Raw genomic sequence first — 22,176 nt, 5'->3', positions numbered from 1 at the left:
TTTTTCATCATTGCATCCTTGCAGTATCAAACATGTTATTTCAAGGACAATTTTCTGTTGCTCCTTTAACCTGTCATTTGGAACCGACAGTAGTTGACGGAATAATAAAAACAAAAAATTATGTTGAATTAAAGTTCTGTTAGCATTTGTTTCAACAGAGAAAGAAACGCATATATTGTAAACTAGTTGAATATACACATGCTTCGCACAGAGGCTGTATTTGGAAGTCAACGCCTGTGGGAGTATCACCATTAATCTCAGCGACTGCGAAAACTATGGATTTGATACTAATATCGGTTATTTTGGGCTATTTTTTACATGTCTTGGTATCCACCCCCCGCTGACTCCCAGCCCGCATCCTTGCAAGTCATCGCTAATGGAAGTGTCACCATTGATTTCAGCGACCGCGAAAACTATGGATTTGACACTAATATCGGTCATTTTAGATTACTTTTATATGTCTTGGTTTCTCACCCCCCCCCCCCCTCCGGTGACCCCCGGCCCGGAGCCAAATAGCGTGAATTTTTAAGTTAATGCGACTGGAGTTTCACCATTGATTTCAGCGACCGTGAAAATCTGAATTCGACACTAATAGCTCAAGTGGTAGAGCGTTGGCTTCGCATTCGGGAGTTCGTAGCTTCGAACCCCGCTGCCTACTATCCTGACTGAGGTTTTTCAGGGTTTCCCTCAGTCCTACCAGGCAAATACCGGGGTGGTACCTACTAAACAGGCCCTGGCCGATACCTTCCCAAATACTTTCCATTGTTAATGTTGTTGGATATCCAATGTAAAATGGCCTCTGAGTTGTATCTGGTGATAGTTAAATAAATAAATAAATATCGGTCATTTTCTACTACTTTTACATATCTCGGTAAACGCCCCGCTGAGACCCCCCTGGTTCGAATTTCGACAAAAATGTTTAACTCTGGTCTGGAGCCTGGACCAACGTATTCGTGACTAAATTTTGGTAACTCTCGGTCAATTTGTCTGGTTCCCAAGCCGGTTCCGGTAAACGCCCCCCTGAGACCCCACTGTTTCAAATTAAAAAAAAACGCTTAGTCTTGATCTGGGGCCTGGGCCAAGGTACCCCTGACCAAAATTTGGTAACACTCGATGTACTCGTCTGGTAACTAGGCCGCACACAGACAGACAGACAGACAAACACACAAACAAACTCTTTATTTTATTTATATTAGAGGATAGTTTACGAAAGGAAAATTGTTATATTTGAATAAACAGGAGAAGGACGTAAATATTGCAAAATCTTTTTCAATATTTTTTTTATTATTATTTTGCTCGAAATTTCTTCATAGTTTGTTATTAAAATACTTACCAACATATCCTCATTTTATTGTCCTAACAAACTAATATATGTTGATAGTAAAGTACTTTAGATTTATCGAGCTCCTGGGGCCTCAGAATTTCATGTCATTCCATCCCCCCCCCCTGTTACGAAATCCTGGCTCTACGAACCAATATATGTTCCAGTAAAATAGTTTAGAGTGATCGAGTCCTTTTGTGATGACCACAGTATTTCATGTCACGGACCCCCCCCTTCACGAAATCCTGGCTACGTGCCTGTCAGACGTCTCTAAATACTTTCACCAGAAAGATTCACTGCTATGTGCACCTGATGTACATATGGTACGCATACTGTAGCCATTGCCATTCATTGGTCATTTGCCACAGTGATTGCTCTGATGATGAAAAAGTTCCGAGTATGACACCAATGACGTCTGTGATACCTTCTGCCTTTCCAGTGCTACAATCCAATTATTATAATTGAAACTTCCGTGTCACATTAAATTACTTTGCATTTCTTCAGAACAATTATAACTAACAGTGCTTCTCTATCATGTACGTTCCTGCAACGAATGCATACAGCGAACTCCCAACTATAAACTGTGACTTATTACACAGAAATATTCTTTAAGTTATATTTTAAAGAAGAAGAAGAAGAAGAAGAAAAAAAACAAAAGAAACAGATACAATGAATATATAGACTTATGCTTTTCATTTTGTTTTGTTCACGTATGTGTATGGTAAATATAGAAATCATCCTTACCTTGACGAAAAAGTTCCATGGTTTTGCTACACCATATTTTCCCGGCTTTATAGAATCAACATACCAAGTCACAAAACCATACAATATGATGTCTATGATGAACAAGAAAAATACGTGACCCAAAGATAACATACTTCTATCTTTGTATTCTTCTAGTATGAATAGTGTTTCCATTCCACCTGAAAATAAAGCACATTTGAGACTTTTCCTGCATCTACGAAGGAACATATTTACATTAACTGATAAACTTCAGCTGGAAATTTAGTCTTCTAAAATTTCAAGAGCCTTGAATGTACTGTAACGTGATTTTTCCTGTAAAATTTTACTTTCGTTATTATAGTTGACTAAAAGTGTGTACAGAAGTGTAGAACCACTTCTACAATATCCATTAATTCAACAAAACAAGAATAGTTTCTATATATTACTAGGTATTGTACTTCTCGCATGAAATAGACACTGTTTGCAATATTCTACGTAACTTCATCAAGCAAGCATAGGGTCATATGACATATCAAACTCATAGGAAACTTTCTTAGAAATACACTAATTCGATTATCATCTTCAATGGCGTTCTTTGAAACACCAACTTATGCTGTTAATCACATCTCTTAATGTAAGATGTGATTTATAAAAAAAATACCAATATGGTTTCAATGTACTAAACGGTAAAATTAATAAAATAAAAAATTACGACTAAATCAATGGGTTACTCTATAGTAAATATTGTATTTCCCAAATAGGTGAAAATTCAAAATAGCACAATAAGTTTCTCTTGAAATTTCTTGAACGAAAGATCAGACAACGCGTACTATATTATGGCTATTACCAAGTAAATTGGAATCGGGTGAAAACTTTTAAATAAAAATTTAATATAAACAATTACGGTAGTTAATTGAATCTTTTGTGCATAAGATTTTCCACCCATTTCATGTACGTAACAACCTTAGTGAAATTTAGTGACCTTTTATCTGATTATTCAGTAGGATTTATTATGTTATTTTGTACTTCCAGATGTTTGAAAACTAATAATGTATTTGTTACATATAATCCCACTAATGAGTTTGTATTTTTTGTTTTATTAAGAATGTTTCCATTTGGTACATATGAACTATACTGGTAAAATTCTTAGAAATGATGGCTGACACCAAGAAATAGGATTAAGAATAACACTTGATGATTTGAAGAACACTGCTGAGGATGCCGGAAGTGACCATTGAAAACGTTTCGTGAGTTAAATACATTAACATATACTAAGGTGAGTCAAGGTATAAAAGAGTACTAATGTATCAGTATAGTATTAATTAATGTACCGATACTTCCTTCTCAAAGTCAAACCTGTTGATTAATTGCAATAAAAGATCAACTTTACTCACCTGTTATTTCTCGCACGTTAAGAGTTTCCATTCCCCAAACAGCTGCCATATTGGGTAATAATCCAAGAAACATCTTCTCTGTAAGTGTTAATTTTCCCAAAGACAAACAATAAGCAGGAAGAACAAATGTTACGATCCAGAGAGTAATTCCAGTTACTGCTCCAAATGTTCCTAAATTTATTGATAATTAACTTAGTGTTAAATATTCAGTATATCTGTAGGAAACTATAGACCATAAAACATAAAACATTATTATTTATTTATTCTTATTAATATTCATATTTGTTTCTAGATACCCATACTAGATAACACATCAGCAATTTTGTTATTCGTTTAACACTCATAACAGAATTGTACTATAATATTAATTTTAAATAAACTAAATTTTAATGTAATTAGGGTATGTTTTCCAATATGGCACATCTCCAACGATCGTTTCACTAGATTTGTTTCCAGAATCCTTAGCAACATCCAAAGTAATTCAACTTTATTGAATGATGGTTTTTAACAGAGGCTAAGAGATTCTAAGAGAGAAACTTTGGAGTGTTGTGAAATTCACAAGTTACTTATACCAGAATATATTTCCCCGCGCGAAAGGATGTTTCTAATGTATAATTAGGAAAAGATGCTTTGAAAGATATTAGTGTGTCAAGACATGCATGTATATAAATAATTGAAAGCAAAAGAATATTAATTTGGGCACAGCATGAAAGTAGAGATTTAACCCTTTCCGGCCCAATGGTTTCAGTGTAAAACCTAATTTTAACTCTTTTCTCCGTGCAGCATTGTGGTTTTAGAAGGAAACCATCTTTTAGTATGAACTTTGCAAGCCATCTAAGGACAGGAGTTTAAATTATTTCCAGGATTTTCATTCGCGCTGAAACTGTATAGCCAATTGACGTTGAAACTTTGTTGTTTTCTTTCTCTTCATAAATTCATTCTTTGGGAAACAAAGGAAGTAAAATATATATATATAGAAGTGATTAAAACCTCCTGATAAAATGCCCTGTGATCTTGAAATGAAATGAAATCATTCTATTATGCCATATAGGCTAAAGGAGGCAGTGAGGATGAGAAATAATTGAAATGGTGGAATGAAGAAAATGAAAAAAAAAAAAAATGGGCGAGAAAACCCATGCACACGGTGTTTGTCCCTTACAAAGCCCATTTGTCGCGAGCTGGTATCGAACCAGGGACTTCACGCACTAGAGGCGAAAGCTCTACTATTGAACCACCGCAACCCCTCCTATCATCTTAACATAAGTTTTGTCATTGTATTTAATGTATTATTATGTAATTATTTGATTTTTTATATATTTATTTTTTCAGAAAGATAAAGATGCCAAAATTTATTTACATTTCTCATAATTTTTAATATAATTTCTTTGTTTTCATAAAATTTGCTTCGAAAATAGTTCTGTCTACAAATAACAAGGTAACATGATTAATATGGTCTCTTTCTGTCAAATTACTAACAGATACCTTCCCTCCGAAACTTGCAGTCAATAGATAAAATTTCAAAGAAACCTTCGTTACTGTATACATAGAACCATTAAGTTTATTTTCTGATGATATAGTCTAACCAATAGAAAAATATTTTGCAATTTTGAGTCCTGTGATTAATTTGTATCAATTAATTATCCTCAGTTAAATGTTTTTTTTTTTTAAAATAATATCGTGCCTATTTGCAAAGTATATATACATAAACTTCACATGATTCTTTAAGAAAATGAGTAGAAAATTGGACAGAATAGAGTATTTATTTCATATGTACAAAATGCACAGTTCTCAAATGCTTCCTGTTTCACTTTTTGTTAGAAAATCACTTTTTCCTTTTCTTTACTTTACACCTCTCAAATCTGACTCTAGACAATGCAAAAAACGAAGAGAGATTGCAAAATAAGAAGAAAATACAAGTTTGCAGAGGAATTGTTTTGTTAATGTTTTATTAATATCATATTTACGTTTACGCGTAATGCATACTTTTTTTGATAGGGGAAAACAAAAGAGAAATTATGTCTTGCGTGTAAGATATGGAATACTAATTTAACGGCAGAGAATCCGGGAATTTGAAAATAAATATTCTGTCAAAAATTCTAAATCACGAAATGAATATGTAACTTAAAATCACCGTATTTACTCACATATAAGAGTATTACGCTTCTTATTAAAATAACATAAAATTAAGATTTCTGCAAAGTGTACTTTTCTCCTACTGAAAATTTTACGGTTTTAAAGAAATTATCGATCCTGCTAATACAGTACCACCAATATAATGTTAGCGCAAAATATATTAGTAAGGAAAGGGTCAGTAAAGGAAAGAGATGTTTATAATATGAGTCATTATTTAAGATCGCAATTATTTCACTTGCTTCTTTTTATTGGTACACATTAATTGCAAAATATACATATATGTTGTATGCAATAATTTAGTGAAACCATACATAGTTTAAAATATCTGTCGGAAAACTTCTTTATATGCACTACGCACCCTACCGTTTAGGCCTAAAATAAAGAAAAAATACTTATTATATACATATAAATACGATACTTCTTTCACTAGAGCAAAGGGAATGATAAATTAAAAAAAAAAAAAAAACCAAATTCAATTTATATGCCAGTTTCAATCTTAAGAAAGAAGCTACGTTTCATTGTAATGTCAAAACTATGAGTTAATTATTCATTTTCCACTTACGGTTAGTGAAAAGACTGCTGATTGCAAAACAAAACACTGCTCCAGCAATTGCGTACAATAAGAATAACAGCCAAACAACAAATCCATTCGTGAAAGAATAAAAAGCTCCGTATTCTGTTCCTCGTAAATTTGCTGTCAACAAAATTACAATTATGGTAATAGCAATTGAAGATATTGTCAGGGCATTAAATAACCACCCCAGCCATAGCTGCCATGATTTTAGGCCCATCATTTTCATTAATTCCTGCAAATAAAGAAAATTAAAAATGTTAATATATTAATTTGATACAGTTAGGTATTAAGCTATAAAGTTTAGATATCCATATCTAAATAATAATAATAATAATAATAATAATAATAATAATAATAATAATAATAATAATAATAATAATAATAATAATAATAATAATAATAATAATAATAATCTGTAATGCAAAACAAATTATTCTATATATACACACCACACTACTTCCAGGTGTGCTGGTTCTGTGTTACTACTATCTGGATTCTCTTCTACACATCTTTATGAAATCGATTAAAAAGAGTATTGAGCAGTACCGTAAACAACAAAGGTAGTTTGATACCACACTCAAACGAATTGCTGTTTTCTAATAATTCAAACATCGCCAGATCAAAAGTCGATCTTTTCGTCTGTTTTTTTCAGATGGTCTTGGATGGAAGGCTTCCACTGTATCCTTCCGCCTTGAATATCATCAAACGATTAACAGGAGCTACTCACTTTATTATTTCCTGGATGCACCTCATAACTACTGTATTTACCATTCAAGAACTAAGCCTTCTTCCACTGACCCAAAGCTTTCAGTTCCAGGCAGATATCACATAAGCTATCATTTCCATGATTTTGCAATAGCGTGAAGAGACGTGTTTTTCTGCTTCATTATTATCATCAGTTGCAGTGCTTATCTTTGAATTTACGTTAAACAAATATTGGCTGAATCACTAAGCTACTATAACTCAAATATACTGATTGGTTGTTGCAATGGTCACTGAGTATAAGCGTCTCACTTTCAGTAAAGTAAGAATTTACCTAAGCTTTACCATTTTAATTATTATTATTATTATTATTATTATTATTATTATTATTATTATTATTATTATTATTATTATTATTATTATTATTATTTTTGACTGTTTTACATTGTCAAGGTTAAGACTATAACACGCCCTATCTGCCACCTAAACATGATCCAAAAGTTTAATTCGAGTAGACATGAGCGTCGAGAAGGGGAGCAAGAGGGCCAAATGCCTTTCCGTGGATTCTTGTATTCAAATATTTATTTTTACGAGCAAGTCCACTTCGAAGAAAGTTGGTGCTAAATATACCCGTGTTTTGTAAAACTAGGTGGACCGCAAAGTATTAGTTTGATTATTTGCTGAGAACTTTTTTTTTTTTTTTTTTTGTTACAGAAACTCTCCAATTTTTGTGAGTGGAAACAATGCAACACGCCAGCATGCACACCTTCTACTTTGTGCAGCTTCGAAATTTCAGTTTCTTGTGCCATTACAACAGCACAATATTCTTTCGTATTGAAGCCAGTTGTTAAGATTCTTTAGGGTATTCAAATTGATATTTTCATATCCAAGATCACATGATACAGTTGTGGCCATATTCCAAGATCACAGAAAGTGCTCATTTGAGATCTCAACAATTTAATGAAAGTTATTTTAAATTTCGAGTAAACTAAACATCGAACAGACTGTTTAGCAAAATGTGTCCAGACAAGTACGTCGATCTATCTATCCATGAGATTTGGAGGACCAATTAAGATTTCAATGTTGGTTCTCTATTTAGATTCGCTAGCATCGATGGAAAGTCTAAATCATGGACATATATTACAAAGAGTCAAACATGATACGAACTGTAGCATAACAAAGACGTTATAAATTATAAAGACATAAAATGACATTGTTTTATTTGATCATTCTTCCAAGTTTTACTCTGCAGTGCATTCCGCAGTCCCGATATGTCTCAGACTTCTTGCTACGACGTGCATCGTAGACCGATCGTTCGGCACTCTCTGTTGTATAAAATTTTGGTTGAGATCAACTATGTGTAATGAGCTACTGAATAGCGTATGTTTCCTGAGAGTTCACAATTAACGAGTAAACATTGGGATTTTTTTGGACGAAGTCATCAACAAATTCGCTTTGCATCCTTACCACTCTCAGCTAGCGTTCAAAACAATGGAGGAGGAAAACTAGAGAAACCATGTAATTGTATAAAAACTATGTTTACGCTCTCATAATAGAATCCTTATTTATATTTCATGTTGCATAACAGCGTTGAGGACTTAATATATTGGGCATATTTAATGCCACAAACATATTAATTTGTAAGGAATAAGCCTGGCTGTTCTCGGATGCATACATATTACATATATACAATGATAAGTTTGAAATGACCTTACTTATCTACGACCTAAGGGCTTTAAGCCATCTCTAGTTCTAAAAACTAAAATTTTCCTAAGTACATAAAGGTGGTCGAACTTGAGATGACCTAATTTTGCCACTCCCTTGAAAAAGTCTTGACGACACCCACGCAAGTAGGGTATGCTTTCTGATACTCGTTTCATCCTCCATTGCCTGCTCCAAGAGACTAGATCTTATATTGAGTTTTAGAACTAAAATCGTGTAAACAATGAGGTATTTTTGACCAAAATACAAATGTCAAAACAATATTACTATCTTGACGCAATGATAAATGTCATATAATATACTCGTATATTAAAATGAAACAATGTAACGCAAAACAAAATAGAATGTTTTGCAACACTATCCCGCTGATTGCTCAACAAGTGCATCGGTGTACATAGAGATAACGAACTATTTCTAAAATAAGTATGGCTCTATATAAGCAGACAAAACAAATGCAATTTTACAATTGGAGTAAATGAAAGAAAATATATGTAATATTTATAAAATAAACATTTCTCTCTCTCTTTTTCTTTTTAAATGAGCGCCAGGTAAGGTTGCAAGTTATCTACGTATGGACACTCTTTACTTCAATTATACACCCAAGTATGACATACAAGACACATCTCGCCGTCGATGGTGTCGAGAGAGACTGCAATGGCAGTGGTATTCAGCGACTTCTGCTTCGTCTACACCGATGGCCATATGTTTGTCCATAGACGTGCAGGTAAGTGAGAAGACCCAACGTCTCTCCACAATCGCCATATAACCTTGTTGTTACCAAAAGACGTAAATAAAAATCAATCAATCAACATATACCTCTTGTCTTTATTTAAAAGAGTATGAGCACTGCGTCTTACATTTGTGACGTCGCTAATTCTATCCTCTAATCTTATCCGTACAGTTCACAGAACCTCACCTTCCAGGAAAATAACGCGCAACCTCATACTGAAAGCATAACTCAACATGCTTTACTCGGTATACGCCTTCTACCTTGATTTACCAGATTTCCAAGTCTAAACCCTATCAAGCATGTATTGGGTATGGTGAGGCAGCACCTAATCGCAAGGCGGTCCCAGGTGACAGCTGTCTCCTATAGCTACGCCAAGATTTGCTGTGAGTGTGTAATTCATATCCCAGATTGAAATTCAGTCTATGTATGACAGATTACTTGCTCGAACAGATTGTTTGGGGTAGGCTATTCCCCACCACACTATCTCACCTTCAAGAGAACTCGATTACAGAACCACGTCACCGACCCCGTCCAGTTTTCTGTCAACCTACTTTGCGACTTATCCATGATTTCCTACTGGATGCTTTTCAATATTTTTACCACTCTATTATGTTCCAATAAGCAGTTAGTTTAGAAAGTCTTGTTTCATTTGATACACATTTACATAATGCGAATGCACGGAAAGGTTAATTAAGCACAAATTGAAATGCTACATTATGATTAGATCGTGGCACTATTGTAAAAGATAATACATAATCACATAACTAAGATTTTACTGTCCGCCACCTATAACCCACTGTCTATTAATGATCAAGGAGGCAAACACATGACGGCAGAATAAATCTGCCATCTTGTAGAGCGTTAAGTGGCACGACTTCCTGTATAGGTGAATTGATCTTCTTAAGTTTCGAACTCATTTGTGTACTTTTGCCACATTCGGAAGTATCATGGAATAATCTCGATAACTCTTTACTTTATTCTAGGTGTGTTGGTTCTATAGCCTATTAATGTTTATTGCGTAAGTCTAAAAATACCAGAAAACTTGTGTGTGTTCAATAAATCTTTGTGTTAACTGCGCTGCAGCTATTTTTATGTCATAAATTTAGAATTAGCCTACATTTACACCAGCGTTGTTGAATCAACAATTTAGCTATATCCTCTTCAGTCCCAAGCTGTTAGTTGGAATCGCAGAGATAGGAGTTTTATATATTATGAAATTGGGGTGCTATGAAACACATAAATGACAGTTTCGTTGGGGTAGGGTTGACGGGGTGGGGTGGGGGGCCTGTTCAGCCGGCTGAACATTTGTAACAAGGCACTACATTTCTGTCCATAATCGGATACTTATTTTTGGAAGAACAGTGAGATTCACCTTCTTAAATTTTGAGTAAATTTATTCCTATATTTATCGTACATTCAGTTATGTATGTTGACTATGTTAAACTAATATAGAATGTGTACCAGGGGCGGATCCAGGACTTACTTTTGAGGGGGCGGTGGGAGGTCATACCGCAACTTTTAAGTGCTCCGAACTTTGGGATGGGTTATATATATATATATATATATATATATATATATAAAAGAAAGTTTCGTCTTCTGGGGGACGATCGATCCCCTGGATCCGCCCCTGATGTGTACAATATTTATAATGTGTTTATATTGATAATTTGTGAACTATTAGTTCATTCCATTTCATTTCCCTTTCTGCACTCCATTATCCGGTTCACTTTCCATAGAAATCATAGAAATAGTTCCTGTTTTCCTGAATGCAGTATAATATTGCACTAGATACATTTGGGACCTGTTGATTTTGAACACCCTTGTTTATTGTTTACATGTCCACTCGCTCTTCTCTGGTGAAACAACTAGAAAGAGTTCTTTACCTGGACATTCGACTAGCTACTGGCGCGCTTCGTACTAGTCCTGTTGCCAGCCCTTGTGTTGAAGCCAACGAACATTCATTAATATATCGTCGTAGGAGGCTTCTCTTTAATTATTCTGCACACGTGCTCTGTATTTCTAATCACCTCTGTAGATTTTCTTGTGTGATGGCCGGATTTACGACCTCTATGCTGCACGTCGTCGCTGTACACATGGTCCGTCCATGGTATATCCATGTGTGTGAGAGTCTCCTTTTTGACGAATTTGTGTGGCCCTCTCTTTCGTTGCTTCAATTTTTTGTTGTCCCAACAAGGCTGCTTCGATCACCATGGTTTGAATTACGCTTGTCTTCACACCCCAAGCAGCATACTAATTCCCAGCTGTACCAGCAACAGTTTACAACACTCTTAGAACAGTACCCTTATTTTAATGTGTTCTATACGGATTGTTTAAAGAGGGAAATTCTGTTGGCTGTGCCTTTGTCATTGACGAGAGCAACTCAGAATATAGCTTACATCGCATGTGTTCCGTATATACTGCTTAATTTACTGCCATTATGCTTGCCCGTGAACATGCTCTCACGCTCTCGTTCCGTCGTGAGCTGGTTTGCATCGATTCTCAGAGCATAATTAGAGGCCTCCACAAGTCTTCATTAAGCACGCCTTCGTTGAAGACATTCTTCTGAGATCCAGCCATCAGCTCTAACACCAGGACTGTGTCATCGTTGTCTCTTGGGTGCGGGGTCATGTTGGCATCCGGGGAAACGAACGTGCTGCCACAATCGCCAAGAACGGCGCCTTGGCTGAGTTGCATTGGAGCATATTCTTCCTTACTGCGATCTTTACTAATTTTTCCACCTTGATACGCACTCATTGGCAAGCAGTTTGGGACCAGCCTAATGAAAATGTACGCAGTTAAGCCGCTCCTAGGAAAGTGACATACATCTTCTCACTCTAGTCATCTAGATGAAGTATCTTCTGACGTGTTTTCGTATCGGACATTCTCACCTGACACATGAGTATTTGCTGCGTGATTTGCGCCGTCCATATTGTGAGGAGTGTATTGTCCATCTGAGTATTCAGCACATTCTTCTGGAATGTCCTGAATATTCAGATCTCAGAGAACGTCACGGATTGCCTTGTACCTTTACCCGCGCTTTGGTGGATGATGATGGTATTGTTAGCTTGGCACTTCATTTTCTTCATGCTTCTGAGGTTGCTTACATTCTCTGTGCTTTCTAGTCTCTTTATTCTTTTAATTGCTGCTACGCTTTTAGCTATTGTTCTATCTTTTTATTTTTTCTATATTTATTGTTCTTGTTATCTATTTTTATTCCATATATTTATTCTTTTATCATTATTTTTTGTTTTTAATTTTGCAGCACTTTTTGTTTTTGATATATTCGTATTAGCTTTCCTTTGCTCTTCTATTGATACAGTACTTGTGCGAGCAGCCGTGTCGATCGTGACATGGACATACGGCCTCAATGCTGATGTCCCCATACGCCCCCCGTAACTCAGTCATACATACAAATTACTAAACTGGTAAATTACAAATATTAATAAGCTGGGTACACTCATCCCCTCAATGAATGCAGCCTAAATTCAAAAATTAAAAAATGTGGAGCAACATTATTTTTTCATCTTCCTCTTCAGAGCTTAATACTTAAATTCTAACTCTCATTCTCGATACATCACTTTCATAAGCGTCAATATCGCTTTCATCAATCATTTGAAGTACATCATCTTGGTCAAGGCTTCGACCTGAAATAGAAATCGAAAAGAGTTTTCTCTTTAATTAACCAGAATTGTCAAGTTCTAGAGTTAATTCGTTGAAAAGAAACGCCAAATTAACATTTAAAATAATTCATACAACATTAAATAAGTACAGCAACAATTCCAGCTAGTTAAGCACCCAACCCTAACTACAAGCCTAAACAATTATACAAACAATTGTTCAATGTTTCTAGGAAGTAACAATAAAAATGAAATACGACGCAGTAGTACAAAGATTAGCCAGAATTTTATCAGTTGCGTACGATTGTTCAGCCGGCTGAACACGCCAACAATGACGTCTTATATTTACAGACTTTAGTTCATATCAATGAAATTTCTTACTAATAATACACACCAGACATTTCTTGATAAGAAAGAAGCGAAATGTATTCCCTAAAATAGGTTTTATAATGAATAGACGTACCTTTGTGTAAGGACGATGCAGCTTCCCGCTTCTCTGGACGTCCAGCCATACTCCCGAACACAAAACGAACAAAAGAAAAGCGACACTCGCACTACTCATACATACAGATAAAGTACAATGTTCAACGAGCTCGATGACGGAACTTGAATGCATTTGCCCCGTTTGCGATAATACAACGTGACCTTGAAATTTGTTCAGCGGGCTCGACAAGGGGACTGAAGAGGATATTCGTGGATTATATCTCTTGCTGCTGTTTACCAATAAGCTATATTGGTAAAATTTTTTTATCTGGATATTTTGCATTGATTACAAACAAATTTTATTTAATTGCTAAAATTCTGTTTTAAAAATTCTTTCGTAGTTCCTTACATTTACAAACTACTCAAGAGCAAAATACGTTTACCGTAGTATTAATTTATAATAGTATAGGCCTACCTAGGGCTACTAACAACACAAGCAAAATACTTTTTGTCTTCTGTACTGAATATAAAATTACCTTGACACCTGTTTCCTTTTCTATTACAATTTTTTTTATCACTGGTACCAACAGCAGAAGCATGACGATTATGATCAAAGGAGCCGTGGGAATTATGGCTTCTCGTACACGTGCATACACATTCTTCACGTAAGGAGGCTGTGGAAAATCCTGGATGTATAACTAAAACAAAAGATCATGTATAATATAGAATGTAAAACAATGAAGAATCTAAAAACAAAATATTTGAGCGGCATACTGAAAACAGTGCTGTATCCTACAAAAATAATCAAACTCAAGATTTTTAAGAGATTTGGACAGGTTTCTTTTTTGGTTCATCTTTAGAAAAAAATCAGTCAAACTGGGTACCTCAGAGGAATGCACGGGTATCTGCATCTTAATAAGAGACATACATTTTTTTGACAAAACTTTGATGACAATATGGTCTATTCCCTATTCAGTTTAGAAAGTTAGTGGAATAGTGTCTTATCCTAATTACGTGTTGCTCGTCTAAGCAAATGTATCGTGATTGTCTACTAATTAATTGTCCAGTGGTGGTCACTACTGTATTTTAGTAATTATACAATTACAGTTGTTCATATCTGTGTACGATCTTAGACTATGTGCGTTTTTTAACAGATCATTCTCTTCAAATTACTCTAGTGCTATCTATTGTAGTTTGTACTAATTTTTATTACCTAGGCTCTTGTTTATCTGTACTTGATAAGACCAGAACCAATCCGGTGTAAAGATAATCTGCAATTACCGGAAATACTACAAAACATGACTCCAGCTATTTATATTCAACTAACTAACTCTATGGCCTACGGAACCCGGAGGTTCAATGCCCCGTTCACAAAAGCTCTTCATTGACTTCTGTCCTTAGCCAACTAGACCCATTTTCTACTTTGTATTCCTATTTTTGCGAGATCTATTTTAATATTGTTCTCTATCTGTGCCTAGGTCTTCCTAATATACGTTTTCTGATTTGATTTCCAGTCAAAACTTTGAAAGCGTTCCTAGTTTCTTCCATTCTGGCTACATCACCTACCCGCCTGAGCCTTCTGGATTTGATGACCCTAACAATGTTTCGCAAACCGTATAAATTATACAGTTCTTCGTTATGATGTTTCCGCTATTTTCCATTCCCGTTCCTGTTGGGTCCAATATTCGTCTCAGAATTTTGTTCTCAAACACTTTCAGTCTGCGTCCTTCCCTCAAAGTAAAAGACCATGTTTCACAACCATACAGAACAACAGGCATGATTATCGTTTTAATATATTTTAAGTTTTAAATTTCTCGATAGAATTTGAGACAAGAAAAGATTTTGAACTGAATAATAACGCGAATTACCTGCTTTCAGTCGGCTCTTAATTTCTTAGTGGATATGATTTTGGTCTGATATTGACCCTAGATACTTGAAAGTATCCACTTTGTCGAAAGTATTATTTGATATTTTGACGCATCCATAATTTGCAGTATTACGATCCCGGCGAACTTCCATGTATTTAGTTTTCTCTGCATTTAGGCCTACTTCTAAACCTATGTTACTGCGAGCGTTTAATAAGATCTCTGCATTTTTTTCTATTGCTTTCCTATCATCCTCTATCAGATTTACATCATCAGTATACGCCATAAAATGGTAAATACCAATTAACTCTAGGCCCTGGTTGCTATCTTTGATTTTCCTTATAGCGTACGCCAGAATAAAGTTGAATAATAATGGCGAAATGCATCTCCTTGTTTAAGGCAATTCTTGATGTGCAAGCTCGTGGACAAGAATCTTCCTACTCAGACACTACTTTGAGATTCATTTAAGCACATATTAATTAATCTAACTAGATTTTTGTCAAACTTCATCATTTTTCTTACAAACTTTCACTAATTGCTATTGAGAACAAAAATTAGCGGAAAATAATGGAACAAATCTGTTAAATGTTAAGTAAAATACACAATGTGTTCATAATATAGAATTGATGAAATCAAGGAATGGTGAATTTTTCCTGCAATCGGGAAATTAATTGTTAGTTATTAAAATAACAATGAGAGATGGAAAGCTAGAAGAAGCAATTAGTGTAATGCGCACAAACTATTTAATTCTTGAATGAATAGAAGTATACAATAAACTATGTTCAACTTCCAGCTAAAGGATTTCACATATAGTTGGAAGTTTATATATGTACGAGACAGAAAATAATCAATTTTATTCAAAGTTATTCAAAGTTGAAACATTGTCAGGCAAAATGTATCATTGTCAGGCAAAATGTATTTAAAATATGCTAAGTACAAACTTAGATACATTACTTTTAGTACAACCAGAGGAGTATCAAAGGAGAACAGAGGAGTCGGTTTGCACCTAGCTGTATCAAGTAAAAGGGAGCAATTTTTTGAATCCGCATGTTTTTTGGACAAATGCAAAGAATATCATTTACAATCTTCTTCAAATAAAAACCGCACACACTCCTGTTAAAAAAAAAAAACTGTATTCTGATAGCCGTGTATAGAGTTATAAGAGTATTTTTGGTTGGAATAAGGATAACAGTGTAAGACTATAAGAGCATTTTTGGTTAAAATAAGGATAACACTGTAAGACTATTTTTATTTTTATTATTTTTTTTTATTAGTGAGAACTGGATGCTAGGATTCTTTTAAGACTGTAGTAATGTTTACAAAATATTATTTGTTGAATGGTTTTCGCACGTATTTTAAATCATTCGTTGATCTATAATATATATAAAAATCATTCAATTCTGTTAAATTAGAACAATGAATCTAACATTACATTATCAAAATAAATGACCCTAAATTATACTAGTTAATAAATTTTCAGGGCAAAGAAAGAAGTTGGTTCTATAATTTAAATAACTAAGCTCTCAGTTAGTGAATAACCCTTTACCTTTGCTTCCAAGAGCAAATTTTTATTTTCTTTGAGTATGTTTGCTTGTGTGCATGTTCGAAAGGAAACATGAGCTGAGCCTGAATTCCTGAACTATCAGAAACAGGTGTAAATACCCAACTGTGTGCAACAGAAATAGAATGTTGTATAAAATTTTCTACTAAAATTTAGTTTTGCAATGATTCTGTAACAAAAAAATGCTAAAATGACTTAAAAACTAATGTTTCTTTTTTAATTTTCCGTTTTTCTAAGACAGTAAAAGAGGGTAAAACAGTTTTTTTGTTTTAATTTCCTACTTTATCTGACATTTTACAGCACTTTAAGGCATCCTATACAAAAATATGTTGCTAATGAACCGATTTGATGATTGAAAGATACATTCCTTTTATTATAAATTACTTCAACTAACAGTTTTAAGCAAACTTTTTTTTTGAATAACTAAAATTCTGTATATCCTGTAATTGTCATGCATTGTTTAAGTTTCGCTACCACTGTCAGTGTCACCAGAAATTTTTAAACCCTGGGATTTTTTTTCCCATACAGCGTTTCTAGTACTTCAAAGATGTAGGTAACCTAGTATTAAAGCATGTACTGTATTTGAGGAGTTTGATATAATGAAAAGCTCTTATTATGATAACATACGATAGTTCTGTGTTTGAAAACTTACTTGGAAATTTGTATTATTCGTTCTCATGCCGATATACGACTTGTCAATTAATACTTGCATTGCAGGAAATCCATATCGCACCCTAACACCTAAACAAAGAAAATGCAAGAACTATTATCCAATAGACATATATTCATAAAAATAATGAAAGTATAATTTCAAATATTGTGGCTTTTCTATTCCATAACTAAACTAAGCTATGACAATATCCAAAAATTCTTGCCTAAATGGAAAGTAGTATTTTCATTATTTCTTGTACTTTTATGTTATTTCTGTATTTTTACTCTTTTTACTATTCGATTTTCTCCTGTTAATTTGATCGTGTTTTCTGTTACTACTGGCTTGTTTCATGTATTATATATACCGTATTAAGTTGTTACTTATGGGTAGAAACTGAAACATCCAAACTTTTCACTAACATTGAGGAAAATGCTCGGTTATTTTCTTTCTTTCTTTCAAATTCGTTGTAAAGAAAGTAATGAAGAAACGCTCTATAAAGAATTACGTAAATTAAGAATTATTTTAATAATTTTATGAAGTCTCTTATTTTTTACTTTTATTCAGAATCTTTTTTAATGTATATTGTTGTTTAGGTAACCATTTTATTACTTTTGAGAAAGTGTTAAGAACTTGCTTCGAAACACGGTTAAAAATTTTGTATTCATTCACGTTTTATACCAGAGTTAAGTCAATTCTACTCATATTTAAAAGTACAGGGTGTTTCAAAAAGATTGACCTGATTTTAAAAGTTAATATGTATTGATAAAAGAGATACTACAAAAATGGGATAAATTGCAAAATACTCACAAAATCTTGAAGTTTCGGCTATGCTATTACAAATGCTCTATGTGTCCACCAACAGCAGCAAGGCCGATTGGACTCTTACCTTTGTAAGAGTATCCTGTCTCTTCAAATTGGCGATACCACCGACGAATCCTTTTGGATGCAGCCAGATCAGTACCAAAACGCCGACGAAAAGCACGTTGGACCGAAATCACTGACTCAGTCTTTGCAAACTGCAGCACACAAAACGCCTTCTCTTGAGCGGACGCCATCTTACTTCTGACTGACTGCAAACTGAGAAGACGTATTGACTGACATCTAACGGCGATTTTCTGAAACTATAGGCCACGTCCATTCAAACAACACTCATTTCCTAGCCGGCACGTCCCATGTTCCGTAATTATTACCGTCCAAAATCAGGTCATTCTTTTTGAAACACGGTGTAATGGAAACACTTTACCGATTTAGTGGCTTCTACTTTCTAAATATTTCGTAGAAAGAAACAGTCACTTATCGTTCACAATATTGGTTATTTTAGATTTCATAGCCGATAAACCTTACTTATCTGTTAATAGAAGTTTAATTGGCTTAGTCACAGATCTTAATATACCATGAAAATAAAATATTAAAATGTTTGCGTCATGACGATTCAAGTCCAGGTGCTGTTTTTAAACTAATATTTATCTTGAACACATTTGTAACTTTAAAACTAATTGATAAAGTTCAATGAAATTTGATAGCATGCAAATATCGACAGGGAGACAATGTTTGATGTACTCTATTCACAGTGTTGCTAACCGAACTTAAAGTTATATTTTTTAACTGGCACTGGGTCATATTATTACATATTTCAAATCTCTATGTTAAGCGAAATCTTAACAGACTAAGGACATTAGAGTATTGCAAACATCCATGAACATTCCCATTTTGGAGACCTGTACAACAGTAACAACACAAACGAGAAGGGCGTGTCAATAGACATTGGAAGTACCTTACTGTCGAATACTATGACCATGATATCACGCATTTGTAACAAATGGAATCTAAGTTACAGCGAATTAAAAATCTTACTCTCTTAAAAACGATTTACTTCGAAAAAGTGCTAAGGTAGGTATCATGTTCAATCTCAAAAGTGGTTTTCAATAAAGATCATAATACAGTACTATTAAAGCAATTTGATATCTTGACCCATTCTGGAGATATGAAAAGTATAGGCAGAGATTGTTATATTGCTTAAAATGGCGTAGCTGTGGAAAATTATTTTTAAAAACGTTGCTTTTCTAAGCTTCTATGGCATTACAGCAATACTTTTTGATAGTTGTAATTTGCAAGTTTTTCAATTTCGTAATTTTAAGTAGTATTGCTGACTTTACCAATTTTCATCATTGAAAAAAATAAAACTTTCAATTCCTTGTAACTTCGTTCATACGTGTTACTGATATGTCATATCATGATAGTAGTACTCGATCCTAAGGTACTTCCGATGTGCATTGACACGTCCTTCTCACTTGCGTTATGACTATTGTGGAGGTCTCAAATATTGGGATGTTTACAGACATTTGTGACATTGTAGCATTCTTAGTTTGTACCACTTAAAAATAATTGGTATTGTAAACTTTTGCTTAACATGAAGATTTGAAATACGTAATAATCTGACGTAGTATCATTTTTTAAATATAACTTCATGTTAGATTGGTAACAGTGTAAATCTTGTTGTATTGCGGAGTATGTAAAACAATATCCTCTTGTCAACATTTTCATGTACAAATTTTCAGTGATTTAAGATAGTCACACTGTATGTTACTAGTTACATTGTAAGTGCTTTTCGGCCCTATTTTACTCCTAAGATCACATACTGCCTTGCTTATGGCAACATTCTACATGCCATCTGACGAAATACTACGAAGAGAGGATAAAGTGAAAGATTTAAGTGTGACAATAAGTTACCATCTTTTATATGAAAACCATGTTGAATCTGTTATTAATGATGCGTTTAGAACATTTAAGATTTTAAAACAGAAATAGGTTGATTTCAGAAATATAAATGCAATATGTAATTTGTACAATAGTTTTGTAAGAAACAAGTTAGAATATGGATGTATAATTTGGGCTCCCTGCTATCAATATTATATAAAAAGGATTGAATGAGTACAAAATAAATTTTTGAGATATCTCTCTTATAAAAAGCATAGAAGATCATGGTATCAAGAGAGAATATCTTATAAAACCCTTCTAACGGAATGATAGCTTGTATGATAGGAGGGAACTAATTGATCATATGTTCTTGTACAAAATAGTTAATGGTTTGGTCGATAGTCAGGAATTTTTACATTCATTTAAATTTTAATATTTGGAAGCACAGGCTACGAGTTCAATTACCTTTTCACTGTTGTAAGTCTAATACACTGGTACATCAAAACTCGCCAATAATAAGGATAACGAGAAAGCATAATCTATTAGTGAGAAAATGTTGTGATGTCGACTTTGCAATGAATATTGAATATTATAACTATAATAAAAGAATACATTAATAAGTAAAACAGTACAGCAGTACTTTTGTAGTTAATGATGAACTACTGATTTGCAATGCGATTTGGATCATGCAAATTTACAATCTACAAAACAAATATCAAATACATATGAAATGATATATAGGAATATCTACAATTTGCACTTTATTGATGTATTCATGTATTACACACTTATAACAAAACGATGTATTTACTCTTTTACTGTGTGGTGTCTTGAATGTATATACGATTTTGTTTCATTGTTCTGTATATGTTTGTTACTTTTCTTTTCTTTCTGTTTTTCTTTTCTTTTTGTAATGTCTGTTGTTATTAGTTTATTCCGTAACATTTCAAGAAAATATTACCAATAATACACATTGTAAAGGGAGCAACAGCTCTGTAATAGGTAATAATGATAAGTAAATAAAAGTAAAATTCCTGATTCATGCCTGGACACTAATAAAATTGAGATCTTTATTTACTTACTGCAGTTTTCTGTTCCATTCTCGCTAGTATTACAATCATAGCGCATCTTATACCATGTCGCGAAATCATGACGAATCGTATATGATAGGTGATCAGGTATATCACCATGTGTGAAATTTCCCTCAAATATTATACCAATTAAATTTTCTCGAAATATTTTATCTTTAAATTTAATAAGTTTTTCTTCAAATTCTTCTTTATCCTTGCAAGGAAGTAGACCTGGAATTAAAAATTATAAATAGACCTACACGAGAAATGTAAAATTATTAGAGTACTACAGTATTAAGACTACTATGAGTCGAATCTAACTCATGATGTTTGACTCACATCTAAATACAAAGAAGTCTAATAATTGTTAATATAGATTCATAAACATCACTTATGATAAAAAAAAGTCATACTAGAACACATGTGCAAATGATATAGTATATTCGTGAGGCAGTTGTCATATAACCTCATATTAGTTTTATTACTTGAAGAACACAGGCATGACACGAGTGTATTATACATCATCTGAAAGACTTTCTGAAATATTAGCCGAAAAAAAGAAAGGAATTTGACAACGAGGCACCACATGGTTGATTCAAATAAAGTTGGACATAAAACTCTTGAAAATGTTAATATACTGTAGGTCCTCGTCGGGTTAAATTTTGCTCCTGTACTTGTTGTCACTTCCGTGGTATGTTGAGGGTGTTCGTAACTAGAGTGTTAGTAATCAGAACAGTGCAGATATTAGTATAAAGAAATATATTTATAAACCAATTTCTTAATTTTCTTCACCAATGCAGACATAAAGAAAATGTTCCAGTTGTAACTGTTTTACAAAGTATTTCACTCAAACGATGGCCACTATATTTCGGATACAAGTTGCTTGGCGCTAGAAATGTTTCCGAATGTTTTGGAACATGAATGCTTCCGAAATCACACAAACCACCCGAAAGTGTATCGTCCTACCGTCCGGTATAATTAACGTTCACCTT

General features: G+C 33.8%; 1 protein-coding gene across 1 annotated transcript in view; it reads right to left on the bottom strand.

Moving 5' to 3' along the window:
* Positions 1 to 22,176, bottom strand: part of LOC145694715 (phospholipid-transporting ATPase ABCA3-like) — a 142,578-nt gene that overhangs the window by 76,426 nt on the left and 43,976 nt on the right. The window contains exons 3-8 of the mRNA XM_081771245.1: positions 21,197 to 21,415; positions 17,418 to 17,506; positions 13,876 to 14,037; positions 6,134 to 6,377; positions 3,439 to 3,609; positions 2,066 to 2,244 (exon numbers count right to left, since the gene is read on the bottom strand). Of these exons, the coding sequence (XP_081627371.1) occupies positions 2,066 to 2,244; positions 3,439 to 3,609; positions 6,134 to 6,377; positions 13,876 to 14,037; positions 17,418 to 17,506; positions 21,197 to 21,415 (1,064 nt within the window). The remainder of the gene's footprint in view (positions 1 to 2,065; positions 2,245 to 3,438; positions 3,610 to 6,133; positions 6,378 to 13,875; positions 14,038 to 17,417; positions 17,507 to 21,196; positions 21,416 to 22,176) is intronic.

This window comes from Thermobia domestica, chromosome 9, assembly GCF_964235325.1.
Source record: "Thermobia domestica chromosome 9, izTheDome1.hap1.1, whole genome shotgun sequence".
NCBI classification, from domain to species: domain Eukaryota; kingdom Metazoa; phylum Arthropoda; class Insecta; order Zygentoma; family Lepismatidae; genus Thermobia; species Thermobia domestica.
The sequence above is the reverse complement of the archived record's forward strand: the minus strand, read 5'-3'. Positions and strand labels throughout refer to the sequence as shown.